At 42.1% G+C, this 21,756-nt stretch overlaps 1 protein-coding gene across 2 annotated transcripts in view; it reads right to left on the minus strand.

Annotated features, from left to right (window-relative positions):
- The window catches only part of Atp10b (ATPase phospholipid transporting 10B (putative)), a 102,111-nt gene that overhangs the window by 71,881 nt on the left and 8,474 nt on the right, over window positions 1-21,756 (minus strand). For both annotated transcript variants that reach the window (XM_041676112.1, XM_041676113.1), the window contains one exon: window positions 7,696-7,900. In XM_041676112.1, coding sequence (XP_041532046.1) covers window positions 7,696-7,900 — 205 coding nt within the window. The remainder of the gene's footprint in view (window positions 1-7,695; window positions 7,901-21,756) is intronic.

Below are 21,756 nucleotides of genomic sequence, written 5' to 3' on the forward strand. Positions count from 1 at the left end.
ACTTTCTGGACAGAAGACATCCCAGAAAAAATCAAATGCTCCATGAAAGGAATTAAATCAGAAAATCAGCACTTTAAAAATTCCACTGAATTTATGGATCTACTCAATCATCACCATCAACGGAGCGGAAAAGACAACCATCTTATGTGAGATGTTCATATACTGCGTGTGGTGGATGAATAAGAAACATTTTACCTGGCTGGTGAATTTGAACACTTGGTACCCAGTTGGTTGTTTGGGGAGTTTCTGGAGCATTTAGGCAGTGCAGCCTTGCTCGAAAAAGGATATCACTGGGGTGGGCTTGGAGGGTTTAAAGACCTGTACAGCGTCTTGTTTTACTTTTCTACTTCCTCTGTGGGGCTGAAAAGTGATAATCTAGTTTCTTACTCTTTCCCTATGCCATCCCTTCTTGCCATAATGAACTCCATCCCTTTGGAACTGTGAGTCAAAATGAAATTCTTCCTTATGTTGCTTTTGCTCACCATTTTAACATTGCAATAGAAAAACAACAGCTATATCTTGTTTCTTTTGAATCCCATTCCCAAATGCACAGTCCATTCTAATCTGATTTAGGTGCTGGATCAAATTTCCAATTTATAGAATATACAAGAAAGGGGAATGTGTTAATGATACCACAAAGACACAATAAAACCATTGTTTCTAATAGCCAGAACCTGGAAGCAACCCAAATGCCCTTCAATGGAAGAATGGATGAAGAAAGTATGGAATATATACATATTAGAGTACTACTCAGCAGTAAAAAACAAAGACTTCTTGAATTTTGCATGCAAATGGATGGAAATAGAAAACACTATCCTGAGTGAGGTAAGCCAGACCCAAAAAGAGGAACATGGGATGTACTCACTCATATTTGGTTTCTAGCCATAAATAAAGGACACTGAGCCTATAATTAGTGATCCTAGAGAAGCTAAATAAGAAGGAGAACCCAAAGAAAAATATATAGGCATCCTCCTGAATATTAACCTTCATCAGGCAATGAAAGGATACAGAGACAGAGACCCACATTGGAGCACAGGACAGAAATCTCAAGGTCCAAATCAGGAGCAGAAGGAGAGAGAGCATGAGCAAGGAACTCAGGACCGCGAGGGGTGCACCCACACACTGAGACAATGGGGATGTCCTATTGGGAACTCACCAAGGCCAGCTGGCCTGGGTCTGAAAAATCCTGGGATAAAACCGGACTCGCTGAACATAGCGGACAATGAGGACCACTGAGAACTCAAGAACAATGGCAATGGGTTTTTGATCCCACTGCACGTACTGGCTTTGTGGGAGCCTAGGCAGTTTGGATGCTCACCTTACTAGACCTGGATGGAGGTGGGCGGTCCTTGGACTTCCCACAGGGCAGGGAACCCTGATTGCTCTTTGGGCTGACGAGGGAGGGGGATTTGATTAGGGGAGGGGGAGGGAAATGGGAGGCGGTGGCGTGGAAGAGACAGGAATCTTTAATAAATAAATAAATAAAAATCCAGGTGATGGAGATTTTTGTACAATAAATAACTTTGCTTATTAAACAACTTGATACCAACTGTGCAAGGAAAGAAAAGAGCTAAATGGGAAACTCTGAAGTAGAAGAAATGTAAGATATTAACGTCAATATTTGGCCTGATTCAAACAAACACACTGGTGAACAGTCAAGACCACTAACTAGAAAGTTAATACCAAAGAATTATTGTTGTTTTTCAGGCTTGATAATGGTGTGCTTGAAGAACTTAGCATTCTGAGATAGATATTAGATATTTGCAGGAGAAACACTAAGATGTTGATGATTTCCTTAAAAATACTTTTCAGAGCCAAAGAAGGAGGAAGAATAGATGGCCAGGTTTAATTCTGTGTTGCTTGTTTAAAATAGATGACAAGTACATAAACATATATCATCCCATTCTTAGTTTCTATATACTTGAAAATTTCCCCAAGAAAAGTCAGAAAGGAAAAGTCTGCCTGAGTTTAATGTGAGTTTAGTACCCCACTGGCAGGATAATAGAGCTGTTACTACTTCACTTTTTATGGGTATCATAGAAATGCCTACCTCCTAGGGTTTTGTGAGAAACAACAAGATATAATAGGCACAAAACACTTAGAAGACAACTCATTGTCCACAGCACAAGCTTGATTTGTTACACATTGGTGTCATATAGTAATATATATTATTAAATAATTCATATATTAAATGATCCAAGAAATGTAACCACAATTTATCAGGGATAAACTAGAAAGCACTAAATATTCTTGATAGAAACTTTGAACAACTTGTCACAGGCAGGACTCATCACCAAATTTCACATCTACTAGGAAAGCAGATTTTTCCCTGGTGCTCAGGATAGACCAGGTTGAGAGAGCAGGGACCATCTTTTGTTGTGCTTGAGATTTTTAGATGATGAAACTTTTGCCCTTACTGGACCACAACTCATTTTTAAGAGAGTGCTCTTGTTTCTAAATATGCTAAAATCAGTACTTCCACTGCAGAGAAGCAATGATTGTTCCTAACTTAGCAGAGGTTTTGAAGCAATAACTCTTGGTGGGGTGGAGCCTATAGTAGTTAAAAGGGAGTTCAAAATGCAATTATTAATCAGTGTTGCCCTGGGACACCACTTTTCAAAGTTCAATATGAACGTGAATTGTCAGGGACTCTTGTTAAAATCACTTTAGTTTCCTATTGCTGAGTAGCTCTTAGAAGCTGAAATGGCCAGTCCACAGTTGGGCTTAGCTTAGCATATGCCTGATACAGGAAAATGGTTGGATACATGCTTTGGTAGCACTTAGGTTTCAATCATTCAGATAACAGACATCCAAGAACATATTTTATCTAGAGTATTGATTAGAAGAATTAATTTCTGCTCCTTTCGCTTTAGTAACTTTTATATTTATCAAAATAAGAGGTGCAGATAGTCATTTTCAGAGGCTTCACAATTTAGAATGTCACAAGTAAGTGAGCAAGTTTACTCCCTGGTCAAGTCCTTTTGGCTGCTGGGCATAGGACTCAATATAATAATAACATTGGATTGTTTGCTTCCAACTCTTCTTTGGCAATGTGATATGGGACTTATTATTTCAAAAATAGGTCAATGATTTTATGAATTCAAAAATGGCTCCCTAGGAAGATTCCAGTTAAAAATATAATGGCTTTGGCCTAATTTTAGTTCTGAAATAAAGGATTTGGACACCAACTCCGGGCCCCACACTGTCCTGAAAAACAGACACTTATTAGAGGCTCCAGATGTTAGGAATTCCACTTGTGGAAGGAGAAGGAGAAACTACTTGAGTCAGGAGAATGATCGCCTTGCCCTGTCAGGATCATGTCTGTACAAATCTAGAATAATGTCCCCTTCCACAAAGTTCCATAGAAACACTAATATGTATTGATTCTGAAAAATGCTCTTAGGGACTTAACATAGGACCCTCATGAGGATGGTGTCTATGGGGTACTAGCTTGTTAGTTTGGCTTGACCATGAGCCAAGATCTTGGGACAATATTGGGCATAGTTTGTCTCCGGAAATCCGTACCTAAAGAAGCCACCTTCAGTCTCTCACCATTTCAGGGCAATGAAAATATTATGTGAACTTATAACAATTTCTGAGGTAAGTAAAAGTCCTTTGGGGAGACTAAGGGTCTTATGAATTATGGAAGTTTAAAGAGAAAACTAACAAAAGCCACCAATACTCATTATTCAAAACACCAAGTTCCTACACAAATCATATAAGGAGGCATTCAAAATCTTCTGAGATGAAAGTGAAATCTGCCTTTCTTGTGTTCTCTGATGGGGATAGTGAAGCCCTCCGCACAGAGGATATATGGGCTCAAAGGAAAATGTATTCAGAAGTGTGGCCACGCAGGAAGAAGCACATGGATTCATGGCAATTGGCAGGTGTCTCTCCCACCTGTCTCCGACTGCCAGACTGGAATGGTGCCTTTCCTTTGTTCCATTTTCAGGAAGGTGTCAGTGAGTTTATATCAAGACATCTTGGGGGGCCGTTTTCAAGTTATGCATGCGCAGGTCCTGTAAGTCATTGTTCCACTGTGGCAATGGAGAAGGACAGCGATGTCACACTCTGAGTACTCCCTATGTGTCTGCAGCAAATCTCTAAGCATGATCTCACCCTTCTAATGGCAGTTCTGGGCTCTGTTTCTTGGAATAAAAGATTCCGTTCTTAAATAAATAAAAATGACTCGCTCCTTCTCCTCCTTGTGGCTTATTAAAGGATCAGAGAAATCTGACAGGGAAGTATTTAAAACATGTAGCCTGTTATTTTCTGATCTCATTTATCTTTACAGTGTTCTCCTTTCTTGTAACTCTCATCCATATATTTGTTCAGTACATTGGGGGAAACTCTGTGGGATGGCATTAGCTAATAGTAAATTCTGTGCATATCCAAGAAAATTTATGCATTAAAGATAGGGAGAAACGGAGCAGAGAGCAGCTAAGGCTCCCCCTGTCCAGAGAGTGGGCTGGGATTTAATCCTTTAATCCCACTGCTTTATTCTTCTAGCAACCTGCTACTTATGTCTGGAAGGAATCTGTAAATGATAAATAAGTGCTTTTCTGTCTGCAGCCCTGCGTAAATGCAAGGTAACAGCCAAGGGCCAGGAAGGTGAGCTACCGTGGACTTTAAGGACAAATGAAGGTTTGAATCCTGGTTCCAACTCTACTGCTATGGGTGAAAGACGTGACTTATCTATGCCCTGGTTTCCTTATTGGTAAAATGAGGACAATGATGGTGTCCATCCATTAGGCTGTTGTGAGGATGAGTTAATCATGCGAAGTTCTAACTGTGGACTCAAGCTTATTATTGCTGTTAGTGGATCCCAAATGCTCTTGAGCAAAGGGAAATCAGGACAAGGACAAAGGGCTCTGGCAGCCAAGTCAATAAATCGCCTTCCTTTCGCATATGAATTTACCTTTTTAAGAAATGCCAAGTACCCAATGAGAATTCAAGAGTGGGAATTAGAAATGTTTATTGAATGGAATGGTTTGAGGTGCTGGAGTATGAAGGACTCTTTCACACAGCCACACTTCAGTGAAATTTCAAAGTATCTGCTTGATATCCTAGAAACGGTCAGGAGCTGAGGCCAAAGGAAGAAGAGATGTCAATGGCTGAAGTTCAACAGCTTTGAAATAAGAGAGGAAGAAACAAGATTTCAAAGTGGAAGAAGATGCTGAAGTCAGAAAAGTTAAAGCAGAGCTGTTTACTCAAACAGAAGTTTATTATTTCCAGATATAACTTAAAAAAGGAGGAATAGAATCAAAGACCAAGTCTAAGACACCCTTGCCTGTGTCCAGACTAAGGTGTCAGACTCACCTGTGCACACGGCGTGAGTGTGTGTGATGTGTAATTCTTACCGTAAGCTTTGGCTAGAAAGGTTTCTGATCAAGGAGGTAGGTCACAGGTCCTCACATTCAGATCTAGATTGTTCCTGCCTATCCTGAAGGACTTTGTGACTGCACACTAGACTGCCATCTCCTCTTTGTAAACCTTAATGTGATTCAGTGAATGGGGGAGGGAGAAGCCAAGGAAAGTGAAACTCAAGAGGCCAAGCCAGACCAATGGGGTTCAGAGAGCAAGAGGCCAAGAGCTGTGGTCCTTGCAGCAAGCGTGGTGAAGGTGGGGTCCAGTTCTGATGACCACCAAGACCACCTGTTGTGTGTGCAGTGCTCACCAAGCCCTTATTTTACTCCTTGCTTTCCTTATTCCAGTTCATGCTCACAACAAAGCTAAGGGACAACTGTTGTCAGTTCTGGCCGCAAGTGGAGAGGAAACCAGACTTAGGGCGACTGTCAATGACATAGGGAGCATTTTTGAGAACTGCTTATCAGGTCCTGTGGAGGAAGCAAGCTGAGGCAGAACACTCTGATTCATCTTGAGAAATAGTGTGTATCATAGAACTGCAGCTTGTGAGACCCTCAGAGGAATGGGACATTTGCTTTCTTCGTGCCTAATCCCCTGACTTATTTAATTTCTTCTTAGCCAAAAGCTGGCAAAATAAAAAGTGACATAATTCTCTTTTTCCATCATTAGAGAAAGGTGCCAGTTTGGAGATCAAATCCCATAAGGAGAATTTTAATAGAAAACCGGAATATCATACCCAATTAGTCCACAAACTGTTTATTAAAATCATTGATAATAGTAGTAACTATTTAGCAGTCTCTTTCAGTGTGATGTTCATGCCAAGTAACCCAGGTCTATACCATTTAGTATTTAGAGCTACTCTAGAGAAAAGGTATCATTTTTGCCTATTTTTTCCTGGTAAAGGAACTAAGATGTGAGAGGGTGATTACTTGTGTAAAACAGCTTATATATGACAGAACTTAATAGCTACGTCCAGTTCTGTCAAAACCTAGAGTCGAATTTGGTCACCCCCAAACTATCTGCCTTTCTTCTACCCTCCAGTATCGCTGATGTTAAGTGCAAAGAAATAACAAAAGTGTCAGTGAGGGCTCTTTGACCTAGGAGATTAGCAGTGTCAATAAAGTACACAAAAGGGAAAACTGGGGACTGGGAGATAACTTAGTTGGTTAAGCACTTGCTGTGTAAGCATGAGGACTTGAGTTTGAGCCTCAGAACTCACTTAAAAAAAAGAAGCTGAGCATGATATGTGCTTGCAATCCGAGCAGGGGAGAGGTAGAATCACATGGTTTCCTGGAGCTTGCTGGCCAGCTTGCATAGCCTACTCAGCTCTAGACCCATGAGAGACCCTGTTTCAATAAACAGGTGGATGGCTTTTGAGGACAGACCTGATGTTATACACAGATGTCTGTACACACACACACACACACACACACACACACACACACACTAGCACATGAAGAAAATAACTACTATTATCTTGCTGTGGTTGAGAAGGAACCAAAAGAATATTGAGGATTCATGCTCAGATCTGAGCTGGGCAGAATGAGCAGGCTGAGCCCAGAGGAGAGAGTTGGCTGCCTTCATAGCTGAACAGCTGTAGGACTTAGTTTTGAATACAAGGTCAGTTGTCCAAGTGGATGAGCTCAGTTATCACTTATGAACTCAGGCCTTCATCAAGTTACAGACTTTTTTGGCCTCAGTGTCCTCATGAGCATGATAGCTACCTAGAGGGCTGCTGGGAAAAATCAGCTTCTAAAGAGGCACCTGCTATGGTGTGGGATTGTTTTGTAACTTACGCCTTCATCTGGTGCCCAATGTGGGGAAAATGGTGTGGGACAATTGTATTCTGTTAATTGTATGTTTTAAATAAACGCTGATTGGCCAGTATCCAGGCAGGAAGAATAGGTGGGACAATGTGACAGAAAAAAGAGGCGGGACAATGAGAACAGGAGTATTCTGGAAAGAAGAAAGCTTCCTCTGCAGTCCTGTCCAGACACCAAAGAAGCAGGATGTGACCTGCCCCACTGAAAAAGATATTGAGCCATGTGGCTAACATAGATAAGAATAGTGGGTTAATATAAGTTATAAGAGCTAATAAGAAGCTTGAGCTAATGGGCCACACAGATGTAGATCTCTGTGTGATTTTCTTTGGGGACTAACCGACTATACAAACCAAACAAAACAAGAACCCCAACAAGTAGCTGGGTTCTCCTGTTACATTGCTACCTTCATCTCTCTTCCTTGTAGTGTTAAGTTCAGCTTTCTAGGAGATGAGCTGGCTTCTTGCCTCTGACCTCACTATGTAAGATCATCTAGAAAGCACCTTACCTGCTGTGAGAAGCCCTTCACAACACGCCTCTGTTTGAGGTTGGTCTCTCCATCCAAGTTGGCAGTTTCCAGGTGACAGACCCCACTGGGGTCCGAGGAGAAGAGGAGAAGGATGTCTGCCGGGACGATCTCATTACACCGCATCTGAACAAAGTCTCCCACACGCACATCCTGCCAGCGCTTTGGCATGTAGCTCTGCTCTTTTCTAAGGTGGGTGCAAAGAAGACAGGGGTCTCAGTGAGCTTTAAGATTCCTCGGAGTGTTGGTTTATTAAAGATGTCAACTTGCCACAATCTAAAATGACCAGGGAAGAGTCTCCACTGAGGAAATAGATAGATTAGGTTGGCTTGTGTGTATGTCTATAGGAAATTGTCTTGATTATTGGTTGAGCCAGCCCACTGTGGGTGACATCCTTCACTGGATAGGGGTCTTGAGCGGTATATGAGTAGAATAGAGGGGGCTTATTGAGTACCGATTAAAGAATGAGTAAGCCAGAATCTACACATTTTTCTCTCTCCATTTGATTGTGGATGTGATACTTTAAGTTCTTGCTTTGACATCCTTTGCAATAATGCCTGTATCCTGGAATTATAGGTCAAATACATTTCTCCCTCCCCTAAGTTACTTTTGGTCATAGTTTATAAAATCCCATTAGTAAAAGGTCTGTCCCTGTGACTACTTAGAATTTTAAACAATAACCAACTGTTGACCAGGTGTTGTGCTGAGCCCTTCCTTCCTGGCCGAAAGAATACTTTGAGGTGAAGTTAACTGGGCCATTATATTACATGGCTAGTTATCACAGAAGAAAGCAAAGGTACAAAGACCAGAGATAGAGAGAAAGCTGTTCTCGATTATGGGGAGAAGAGAGGCAGTAAAACTGAGGATATTGGTCATTAAGAATGCATAGGACAACATTGATAAAATGGAAAAAAACCCTAGACACATTGATAACATTAGTAAGACGATACCAGGGACTTTGATGGCCTGGGACCCACAATAACTGGAAAAGCCGAGGACTGAGGAACTTGGAGGAAATGATAAACTTTCCCCCTTATAATTATCAAACTTAGATAACAGCAGTAGCAACAAAACTTGACAATTTCATGTTTACATTGTACTGAGTACTAATGTCAATATTTTATTCACTTACATGATGATTTATTGGTGTAGACATTATATGAATTTCACAAATAAATTAAAGATTAGAAATTTTTTCAAGTCTTATAAAACCCAAGCTGAAACCCAAGCTTATACACAGATTGATGTCAAAGATTACAGCTTCCACAGCTAGTTCCTCCCAGCTGTTATTAGAGCCTCAACTGTCCCATTCCCTCCTTCCCAATAGGACATCCCATTTACACAGAGCTCTGATACCAGAAAGTCTTCATTCCACCCAGTCAAGTATTTAACAAATTCTTCTCTTCTAAGTAATCCAGATGCTCATGTTTTCTACCTTTAAAAACTCTTTGAAAGTATTCCCCCCACCCCAGGATCCTATAAAGTCTTTGGGCCATGCTGAGCCACTTTTAATGCCCCAGATGCCCTCAGTTATTTCTTGGATTATACAGTTTCAAGACCTATCCTAAAGGCACAGGCTCTTCTATAACTGTATTTCTAATCGTCTTCTTTCAACATGGGATTTGAAACATATGGCCTTTTTATCAGAGCCCTGCCGGTTTGAAGCTGGCTTCTTTAAGTGTACCTAGACCTGGGGAGACAGCTTACATCTGTGCTGTATCCACACAGATGTTGAGCCCTTCTGAGCATGTTGCTGTTTCTCATGGAATCTGGAGCTACCTGGGCATGGCAAGACCACATCTAAGAGATGTGAATGAAAGTGCTTGAAGAGGACAAAGGGAGTGATGCCTGCTCTTCTTGGGGTTTTCTGGAGAGTTTCAGCAAAGACCTCCTAAAAGTCTATCATCTTTGTCATACATGGTTCCTATAGAAGACTCTCCCAGCTTGAAATGAAGATCCTTTTGTTTGCGAGGCGGGAAGAAGGCCTCATCAGTACATAAGGTCATCAGGGACATCAGGATTGGTGAGTGGCCTTGCATCTCGAAGCTTCCACAGGGTCTGTGGAAATGCTCCATGACCCTAGGAACCTGGTACAGTGACCCTTATCTATGCCATGGCAATAATGTCCACATGGCTACTGAATGTGGGCAGTCTCTCTGTAGTCGTTTATTAATATCTCCTTCTTCTGTGATAAAGTGGGTATCAGATTTCCACAAAACTTTTGATTATCAACATCTAAGCACCCACTGTACCCCATATCTCTTCTTAGAAATGAAGATGGTAGGGACAATCCTACCATCTTTAGTTTATTATACCATTTCACAGATGTATTTTAAAATGTGTTCATTTGTCTATTTAGGGTAGATAGTCATCTACCAAGATAGCTAGGGCAACTCAGCCCTGGGATTGCCTGTCAAGTGCTCAGGTACAAGGCTCTTTAAAAGACTAAAGGATGGATTAAGTAGACTTTCACAGAATGAAGGAGAGGTTTATTTTATACTTCTGTTTTTTTTTCATTTGTAGAGAAATCAAACAAATGATTTTTAAATATTATAACAAACTTGCCTGAAGGAACCAAGGATTGTCCCCCTGTTTGTTTGCATCTCCCGTTCCTTCCTCCTGGTCTTTGGGACTGTAGGGTATCAGCTGATTGCCACAACCTCAACATTTATTCCACCTGGTGTGGGAGATCAGGTTTGGGGATAACACCCTTGAATCTGAGCATCACCTGGATTGTCATCATTTTCAGAGCTCCTTCATCCTGAAGGTTGTGACAAATAGGCCAGTTGGGGTTGCTGCATTCAGAGCAAAGCCATGTCAAAGCGTCTCTACCAGTGGAAACAAATCTGCTCTTTCCTCCTTTCATTGCCTGATGAAGGTTAATATTCTACTGAGAACTCAAGATCAATGGCAATGGGTTTTTGATCCTACTGCATGTACTGGCTTTGTGGGAGCCTAGGCAGTTTGGATGCTCACCTTACTAGACCTGGATGGAAGTGGGTGGTCCTTGGACTTCCCACAGGGCAGGGAACCCTGATTGCTCTTTGGGCTGAAGAGCGAGGGGGACTTGATTGGTGGAGGGGGAGGGAAATGGGAGGCGGTGGCGGGGAAGAGACAGAAATCTTTAGTAAATAAATAAATTAAAAAATCTGCTCTTTCCAATAAAGGTCTACACTGCTAAATATGGGATATAGGGCAGGATGACGAAAGATGGAAGGCCTGGGAGGTTAATGTTGGGTGTAAATTTAGGAATATATGTATGGACTGGAATGGTACTTTGTCAATTTTCATTATGACACAGGCATCATCAAACTTATGCTCTGCCTCTTTATGGTACTCCTGGGATCCCAATGAAGCCAGATAGGAAAGAGACATTCATGGTTCTTCCTGGGGGTTTGCCTCTTTACCTCCATAAAGCAGCCTTCCCACTACTCTGCCAACCCCATCTTTCTCCTTCATGCTGTTTATGGGGCTTGGGGTTAGGCAACAAAGACCTGAAAACAAAAACCCCAACCCCCACCCCAACCTTTCCCCAAGTCTAGAAAAGAGGAATCTCAGCAAATTGATGCTCAGGCATTGAAGGTTTCTAGATCAAGTTCCCAGAAACATTGTACTTCTCCAACAGGCCCATGCTACCTCCAGGAGTCCCTGGGGGGGGGGGGGTGACTGGAGTACTGGTGCTATTAGTGTTCTTTAAAAAAGTACTTTGGGGGATGTAGTTTAGCGTGGGTACATGGGACATTCCTTTCTGGGTTGAGAAATTTTATTTGTAGCAGTATTTTATTTTATAATGCTATGTTAAAGTAACCTAACCCAGCTATATTATAAGATGACAGACACATTTTACTGAACCTTTAGGGACACTTCCATTTCACACTTGGCTACTTTGCTCTGGCTGTTCCGTGCTCTGGGGTACACTTCGTCACTTCATCTGTCAACAGCATGTCTGAGGAGCAGCCAACGATGCCTCGCCCAAGGGTGTTCAGCCAAGGGAGGTGAGAAGTAGGAGAATTTAGCTGAAGCATAAAAGTGGCATGCTTATACATGGAGTGACACTCAGGTGTGACCAGCTGCTGGCCAGGAGCCACCAGTTAGAGTCATTCCCTCATTCATATGGCCCCCTTGGAGCAGCTGTTCCAGGGGGATGGGTGCATAGACTCTTGCCTGTCCCTTCGCTCCGAGAGTTGGCACCTGGGAGATCACGGCTATTTTAGTTTCCTGCAACGTTCACTAATGCTTAAAAATAAGATTCATGGCTTAGGACAAAGACTACATCTGGCACATTCTACCTTGAGGAGAAATTAAGTGGTGAGGTGCTAAACAGCTTTCTGGGAGAGGATGGCCTTTTTTAAAAAAATTTTTTTTTAAAAGTAAATAAACAGCAAGAGAGGTTTTTAATCAAGTGTATGGCGTGTGGAAGTGGGAGAGGAGGAGAGATGAGAGGAGAATGTTTAAGACTCCATTTCTCCTGTAACTAGGTTCTACATAAAGAAGTGTGGGGGCTGGAGAAGACAAGACTTGTCAGGAGGATAAGCTATCTTATGGGACTTATGGTTAACAGATGATAAATTGACCTGCGATGTTCTTCAGCAAACTTAAATACCAAGTCCAGAATGCCCCAGGTGGGTAGGGACCACTGAGAATAATCAGGTGAGTCCATGAATTAAAAATGTGTTTGGGACAGTTTGGTAGTTGCACAAAAACAGACACAAGAGCAGTGGAACCAAACTGAAGATTCTGACATCATCCACACACCTATGAACACCTGCTTTTTGACAAAGAAGCCAAAATGGTATAGTGGAAAAAAAAAAAAAAGAAAGCATCTTCCACAAATGGTGGCTGCATAACTGGATGTTAACATGGAAAAGATTGTAAATAGATCCATGTCTATCACCCTGCACAAAACTCAAGTCCAAGTAGATCAAAGACCTCAGCATAAATTCATTTACACTGAACCTGATAGAAGAGAAAATGGGAAGTAGCCTTGAATGCATTAGCACAGGAGGCCTAAATATAACACCGGCAGCATAGACACTGAGAGCAACAATCAATAAATGGCACCTCCTGAAACAACAAATTTTCTGTAAGACAAAGGACACAGTAAATAAAAAGAAAAACAGCCTACAGAATAGGAAAAAGATCTTAACAAACCCCTCATCTGACAGAGGACTAATCTCCAAAATATATAAAGAACTCAGGAAACTAGATATTAAATAATCCAATTTAAAAATGGGGTACAGACCTAAACAGAGAATTCTCAACAGAAGAATCTCAAATGGCCAAAAGCCATTTAAGGAATTGCTCAACATCCTTAGTTATCAGGGAAATGCAAATCAAAGAGACTCTGAGATACCATCTTACATAGGTCAGAAAGCTAAGTTCAAAAACACTGAGTACAGTCTATGTTGGAGATGATATGGAGTAAGGGAGCATTCATCTACTGCTGGTAGGAGTGTAAACTTATACAGCCACTTTGGAAATCCGTATGGCAATTTCTCAGAAAATTGGGACTCAATCTACCTCAAGACCCAGCATTACCATTCTTGGGCATATAGTCAAAGGATGCTCAATCGTACCACAAGGACACTTGCTCAACAATGTTCATAGCAGCGTTATTTGTAATAACCAGAACTTGGAAACAGCCTAAATGCCCCTCACCTGAAGAATGGATAAATAAAATGTAGTACATTTACACAATGGAGTATTATTGCTCAGCTAAAAAATAATGATATCTTGAAATTTGCAGGGAAATGGATGGAAATAGAAAAAAATCATCCCGAGTGAGGTAACCCAGACCCAGAATGACAAGCACTCTATATATTCACTCATAAGTGGATACTAGATGTAAAGCAAGGGGTAACTAAACTACAATCACAGCTCCAGAGGAGCTATGTAACAAGGAGGACTCTAAGATGGATGCATGGGTCTCCCTGGGAAAGCGAAATAGATGAGATCTCCTGGGTAAACTGAGGGTGGAAAGGCAGTAGAGGGAGGGTTGGGGGCTGAGAACATGAGGGAATGGCATGGTTGAGATGGAAGAGGGATGGAGTGGGAGAGCAATGAGAGATATCTTGATAGAGGGGCCATTATGGGTTTAGGGAGAAATCTGGTTTAGGGAAATTCCCAGAAATCCACAAGGATAACCCAAACTAAGACTCCTAGCAATAATGGAGAGGGTTTCTGAACTGGCCTTCCCCTGTAATCAGATTGGTGACTACCCTAACTGTCTTCATAGCGTCTTCATCCTGTAACTGTTGGAAGGAGATGCAGAGAGCCACAGCCAAGCACCAGGCAGAGCTCTGGGAGTCCAACAGAAAAGAGAGAGAGAGAGAGAGAGAGAGAGAGAGAGAGAGAGAGAGAGAGAAGAATTATATAAGTGTGTGTGTGTGGGGGGGGAGTCAAGATCATGACAGAGAAACCCACAGAGACAGCTGACCTGAACTCTTGAGAACCCATGAACTCCAGACCGAAACCTGGGGTGCCTACAAGAGAGCGGCAGTTGTGTAGCTTGTCTGTTTGAGGTGGCCCTGGCAGCGAGACCAGGAACTATCCCTAGTGCATAAGCTGGCTTTTTGGAGCCCATTCCCTATGGAGGGATGCCTTGCTCAGCCTTGATGCAGGCAGGAAGGGCTTGGACCTTCCTCAGCTTCAAGTGCCAGGCTTTGTTGACTCACTATGGAAGGCTTTACCCTTTCTGAGGAGTGGATAGGAGATTGGGGGCAGGAGAGGTGGGGAGAGGGCAGAGGGAAGGGAGGGGGAACTGTTATTGGTATGTAAAATGAATATAAAATTTAAAATAAAAAAGAATGTGTTTGGGGTTTAGAGACATGGCTCAATGATTGACTTCATACTGTTTTTACAGGGAACCCAGGTTTGATTCCTAACATCCATGTCTGACAATTCTAGGTCCAGGGACAATGTGGGACATAAGTGACATTCACCACACTAGAGATGCCTAGATCCAACCAGGGCCACTGGGGATTGGCATAAAAGGACCCAAATTCTAAATCAACAGGTGGGGGCTGAGAATCACCAACAGTGGAGCATTTGTGTTAGCATCACCCTGTTCTCATCCACAGGCTCTGGAAGCGTGGTCATACCAGGGTCCTATATGTACACTAGGTTTTAAAACTCCAGGCTTGGTGATGGTACCCATCTCTAACCTCACCGACTATGTAGCTGCCACATTCGGAAAGAATAACTTAGACTATCATTAAGAGGTGATGGCCACAGGCACACCACGCCTCACAGGACAGGGAGTCACAGGAGCCTTTCCTCCTGCAAGGCCATGATCACTGGGTTATGAATAACCAGCCTGGGGGTGTCAGAGAGCACACAGCTCACTGTGCATGAACTTTATCCTCAGCAGATCCAAATCCTACCTCCCTCTTTATACCCCCAGGCTATGAACATCAGTGCTCCATGGCTTATTGGCATGCCCGCATGCACACCAAGCTCCTGTCGCCTTAATGTTTTATGCCCCTTTTATTTTCTCTATGTGATGACCTTGCTGAGAGAGGGGAACGTCTACATTTATTTGCCTAGAATTGGGTGAGTTAAGTGTTTATTAAATATGATGTTCTATAGATTCATCTTGAAAAGTTCATAAAGGAGAAGCTTTTTGAAGTTGTTTTGACAATTAGTCATGACAGACTCCTCACTGAGGACTTCTAATAAAAATATGATCTCAAAATCCCAGCAAAATTCTTCACAGTCCTTAAAAGAACAATACTCAACTTCATAAGGGAAGGAAAAAAGCCTAGATTAGCCAAAGCAATCCTGCACAATAAAGGAACTTCTGGAGGCATCACAATCCCAAACTTAAAACTCTACTACAGAGCTACAGTGCAGAAAACAGCCTGGTACTGGCATAAAAACAGACAGGAAAACCAATGAAACTGAATCGAAGACCCAAATATCAACCTACATACCTACAAACACCTGATTTTTGACAAAGAAGTAAAAAAAATATAAAATGGAAAAAAGAAAGCATATTCAACAAATGGTTCTGGCAATAACTGGATATCAACATGTAGAAGAATGAAAATAGATATGGATATAGTAGGTGTTAAAACTCCAGGCTTGGTGATGGTGCCCATCTCTAACCTCACTGACTATGTAGCTGCCACATTCAGAAAGAATAACTTAGACTAGCATTAAGAGGTGATGCCCACAGGCACAACACGCCTCACAGGACAGGGAGTCACTGGAGCCTTTCTTCCTGCAAGGCCATGATCACTGGGTTGTGAATAACCAGCCTGGGGGTGTCAGAAAGCACACAGTATATCCATATCTATCACCATGCACAAAACTCATGTCCAAATAGATAAAAGACATCAACATAAAACCGACCACACTGAACCTCATAGCAGAGAAAGTGGGAAATAGCCTTGAATGCTTTGGCACATGAGACCACTGCCTAAATATAACCCCAGTAGCACAGACACTGAGAGAAACAGTTAGTAAATGGGACCTCCTGAAACTGAGAAGCTTCTGTAAAGCAAAAGACATGGTCAACAAGACAAAAGAGTAGCCTATATAACAGGAAAAAAAATCTTTACTAACCCCACATAAGACAAAATATACAAAGAACTCAAGAAATTGGTCACCAAAAGAACAAATAGTCCAATAAAAAATATGTGGTATGGACCTAAACAGAGAACTCTCAACAAATGAATCAAAAATAGCTGAAAGACACTTAGGAAAGTACTCAACATTCTTAGCCATCAGATAAATGCAATCAAAACAACTCTGAGATTCCATCTTACACCTGTAAGAATGGCCAAGATCAAAAACACTGATGACAGCTTATGCTGGAGATGTTGTGGGGTAAAGGGAACACTCCTACATTGCTTGTGGGAGTGCAAACTGGTACAGCCACTTTAGAAATCAGTATGGCGATTTCTCAGAAAATTAGGAAACAACCTAACTCAAGACCCAGCAATTCCACTTTTGGGTATATACCTAAAAGATGCTCAATCATACCACAACACATGTGCTCAACTATGTTCATAGCAGCATTATTTGTCACAGCCAGAACCTGGAAGCAACCTAAATGTCCCTTGACTGAAGAATAGATAAAGAAGATGTGGTGCATTTGCACAATGGAGTACTACACAGTGGAAAAAATAATGACATCTTGAAATTTACAGGCAAATGGATGGATCTAGAAAACATCATATTGAGTGACCCAGAAAGACAAATATCATATGTACTCACTCATAAGTGGCTTTCAGACATAAAGCAAAGAAAAACCAGCCCACAATTCACAATCCCAGAGAAACTAGACAACAATGAGGACCCTAAGAGAGACATACATGGATCTAAACTACATGGTAAGTAAAAAAAGATGAGATCTCCTGAGTAAATTGGCAGCGTGGGGATCATGGGAGGATAGAAAGGGAGGGGGGAGGAAGTGAGGGGAGTGGAAAAAATATATAGCTCAATAAAAGCAGTAAAAAAGAAATGTTTAGCTATATGTGGGTTTGTAGGAATAATTTGTTTTTCCCTGTAATATGTACAGTGTTTAATCATGTAAGGAAATGGGAAGCATTTTTACTTGTATTTACTGTAATCATTCTCTTAAAAAATAGAATTCAACCATATTGTGATTTTTATATTTCATGAAAGATTTTGCAGGGGTATATACATATATACACTGTCATAGAAAAAATAACGACACAGAAGAAGGGAAACATCAGGGTTGAAGAACAGAACTGCAAAAGAATAGAGTATAACAAGCCACAGAAAGAATAATAAAATAAAGAACTATGCTTTGACCCTTGGGGAAAAAAATCTGATCTCATAGTATTAGCTGCCATGTATGGAGTGCCCATAAAGATCATAGCACCAGACATATGTGACTATTTATCTGCCTAATTAGGAGACAACTTTTATTATTACCATTTTCCCTCTCTTTTTAGATGAGAAAAATAGGGCCTCGGAGGGGTTACCTAATTCAGGTAAAATCACATAGGCATGTCTAACAGGACTTGTGAGTTGCGGTGAGGACCACCATAGCTTAACAGGGAATGGATGCTTTGTTTGGGAATGAGGCACATGGTAGATGAAGCTGAAAGGGACAGAAACCTAAGGCTAAATGAGAACATGAGTGTCACCTTTTAGAGTCCTGAGCTCAGTAACGATAAGGCAGAGGCTATGAATCCTTTCTTGCTGATACACAAATCATTTCTGATGAGAAGAGTGCAGAGCTTCAGGGACCCCTGAACTCTTGTTTTACGACTCCCCTGTCCTTTAGGACCTAACGTGGTCTCTTCTGAAATGACAAGCTAAATTGGCCCAAGTGGTTTATGTTTATAGTCTTCTGTGAACACATGGCAAGGCAAAAGGACGAGTGTGCAGATGGGAGACACTTGTAAGATGGGCACTGGGTTTGCCAAACGCGAAATAAATACCTGGTCATGAACACCATGTTCTGTTGGTCTGTGACCTCTAAGCTGTGGGAATTTTCGTAGTCACACTTCAGATGACCCTGAATGCCTCTCTACTGTCTGCATTGTTCAGATTCTCTCCTGACGCATGTTTTTCTGTATGTTGTAGCTTGAAGAAAGTTCCACAGACTGTTTTTTTCCCTTTTCTCTCATGTGTTTTCCATCTCCAGTCATTTGCCTTTCTTTTGCACTTTTCTTAGTTCAAGTTCATGGTGATCCCTGACTGGGAAGGTTCTAGAGGTCTCCTCAGCAGTATTTTAGCTAATATTATGGAAGTACTGCTGAATGCCAGACACAATACCAAGCATTTAGCAGTACATGCAAATCTGTGCTAGCTTACTTAGTACAGAAGCAACCCCAGGAAGCTGTTTATGGCTGGAGGGAGGTTTATGATGGTATCTTGATGTTAGGATAGCTATGAAAAAAGTCTGAATTCTGTTCTGTTAACCCCAGTTTCTCCTTTTAGTTTTTCTAAAGAATAACCACTCAGGAGAATAATGGCAAAATGTGGACCGCAGCATTACCTTCGAGGAGCTTCACCCACCTGACGTTCCCATGCTCAGGCCATACTACAAGGCATGCTAGACCAAGTATCTTAGGGCCTGGGCTAGGTGAGGACACGTGTGGTCTTCCCCAAACCTGATACTCAGTGTGGAGATGTTCAGACATTGAAACAAGGGCTCATGTGATACAGTAACTACATAGTCAGGGTGGGCAGTTCTGACCAAGTGCAGATTTGATGTGGAGAATTTGATGGATGCATCAGTCAGGTCTTTGTAAGACTGTTTTCCTTCTTCTCCTATCCATCCTGTGGTCATGTGTTCTACAGTTGGTCTCCATAGCAATGCTATTTCCAAACCCTCTTGCATGTCATCTGCCCATGGAATTTTCCTCATGGAATAGACTTTAGGCAGAATTACGGTCATCATTTAAAGGGGAGACCAGTTGGGCATGATTACTGAAATGGCTCTATTTATAAACATCATTAGATAATTAGCAAAACAATCAGTGTCAACTAGGCTGTCCGCTGTGGATGCAGGCAGGACAGACAGCCATCAAAGCCAGGCCGAAGACCTAATCAGGCTGCTAGCACCAGTGGCTGGCCTCCCTCTTCCACACACGGAATTATCTTGTCATTGAAGCAGTCACCTGATTCCCAGAAGGAAGATTCTTCATGTCTCACTAAAAAGTCAAACTGAGGGGATAGTCCACTTATAAAATGAAAGCTCAGCCTGTCAAACACTTCCTATGCAAGCCTGAGGACCTCAGTTCAGGTAATCTGTCATCAGCAGAGCCGATCATGGGAGCACATTGCTCAGCCAGCCTAACCTATTGGTGAGCTCCATATTGAGCGAGAGACACTGGCTCAAAAAATAAGGGGGCGGGATAATCAAGGAATACATCCAACCTTGACCGATGAAAAGCAAGTGTACACATATAAACTTGCATGAGCACGTGTTCTTACTAACATGCCTATGTATTGAACATGTACACACACAAACACAAGAGTAAGGAAAACAAGTTCAGTATTCTTTCCTTTCTTCTCAGTTTTTAGGCATTTCCTGGTACTTCCTGATCTTTTGAAAACTAAAACACATAACCTTCAGTTGACATACGACCAGCCTCCGAAATGAATGGTCCTCCCTTGGCCTGGCCGAGCATTTCTCAGCATGCCCCCTGAAGGGTCACCTCTCTGAGAAAGGCTTCCATTGGTCGTGATACTTCATGCAGGTCCATGAACCCCTACATTCTTTATAGTACCATGTCTTCTGCCCCCTTGTATACAGGGCACCAAAGTACATGGGGCGTTATAACTGTTTGTAATCATCTCACGTACCCTGGATGGAGAGTCCTTTGAAGACATGCTGCCATGATGGTATCCATGCATCAATCGATATATGCTGAACAGGAGCTGGAGAAGTGGCTTAGTTTGGAAATATCTGCCATACAAGCAGTAGTACCCGCGTTTAGATTCTCAACATCAATGTAGAAAGCCAAGTGTGGGTGTACATGCTCGAAACTCATGCCCGGGGGTGGGCAGCTATAAGCATATTCCCAGAGATGGACGGACAGCCTGTCAAGTCAGTTAAATGCTGGGTTCCAGTGAGAGTCCCTGTCTAAAAAAATATTGAAGAACAATAGAGGAAGACACCTGCTGTCAACCTCTGGCCTCCATACACATATGCACGCATGTGCATACTCAGACATATGCTACACACATGCACACACGCATGCACAATACACATGCACGTGCATGCACCCTCATGCACGCACGCATGCATTTGGCCAAACAGGTGAATAACCTGGTGACTGACTGTTGTAACTCAGGGTGGACTTTGTTTCGTTTCAATCTGGGGACGAATCCCACTCCAATTCCCTCGGCTCACATTCCTCATTCCTTCTCCTGTGCCGCGTGTTTTCTGAATACCAATACAATTTCCCTAAGCTAGCTGGAAAAAATACAAGCCTCTTGCTGGGTATGGTTTCTGGATTCATTAAACAGAGCCCTGGGAGAAGCTAAGCTAACACAATTCCGAAGCTAATCTCCCCTCCAAGTCATTCCATAAATCTGATTAATGGGTCACCTCTCGACCATAAGCACCCTTGCTATATTAAAAGAAAATGCTCTAACAGGATTGTAATTCTGTTAACAAGGCTTCCGCTGTTCACCAAAGCCATTTCCGCACAGTAGAAACGAGTCTAGACTGGATGATGCATGGGATTAGATAGCAAGCAGAATTCTATGGGCCTTTGTGCTTAATTGCAAGAAAGAGAGAGGAATAGAAAAGGTGCCAGTTTCACAGATGAGAGAAATTGGAGGGAAGAGTCAGACACATACTTCTGGGTGTCCCTCAGAAAACACTGTCACTTTCTCAACTCTTGAGTTCTTTGTCTGCTATCTTATCCTGTGTCTTTGATCTCTGGCAACAGGACAGGCCCCTTAGTCTCCGTGTGTTCAGATAATCATTAACACACAGGGCACATTTCTGGCTTCTCCTGCCACGGTTTTTCACAGAACTTGTATGCTTCAGAGTAAGACAAACTTCAGGGCCATCTATGGCAGGGTGTCCCAAGGTTGGCATGTTCCCACTAACAGGTGGAAAGCAATGGACCAAGAAATGGAGTTTTAAGTGACAGAGATGAGGACATGGAGGTGGTCTCTGCAATGTCCGTTTCTCTTTCTTCGAAGTTATTTGATTTGGGTTTTATTTTTTCTTAGAAAACGTGGCTGGGTTCTGTGGAATAAGACCTTTCCTTAGGCATAATTGGTTTTCATCATCCTAATTCCTGCTGCCAGGGATTAGGTCAGGGTGGGCATGTGATCCAATGGGGGCCACCGAGATGTGAGGTGGTTAGGAGTAAGTTACTTCTTTTGACCTATGAAGGCCACCGGAAATACCTTTCTTTATACTATGTGGGATATTAGATGCACTTCTGAGTACAGGCCCTGCTGCGGCTCTTTCCTTATCATGGGGCACAACTAATTGTCTGAGGGTTCAGATGACAAAGACAAGAAAAAGTCTAGAAGCTGACTGAGTACTAGGTACTCGCTCACCGCAAGTCACCTGTAGCAGTTTAAGACATCATAATT

Source organism: Microtus oregoni, unplaced genomic scaffold, assembly GCF_018167655.1.
Source record: "Microtus oregoni isolate MIOR12 unplaced genomic scaffold, Mior012 000027F_ref0000203, whole genome shotgun sequence".
NCBI classification, from domain to species: Eukaryota; Metazoa; Chordata; class Mammalia; order Rodentia; family Cricetidae; genus Microtus; species Microtus oregoni.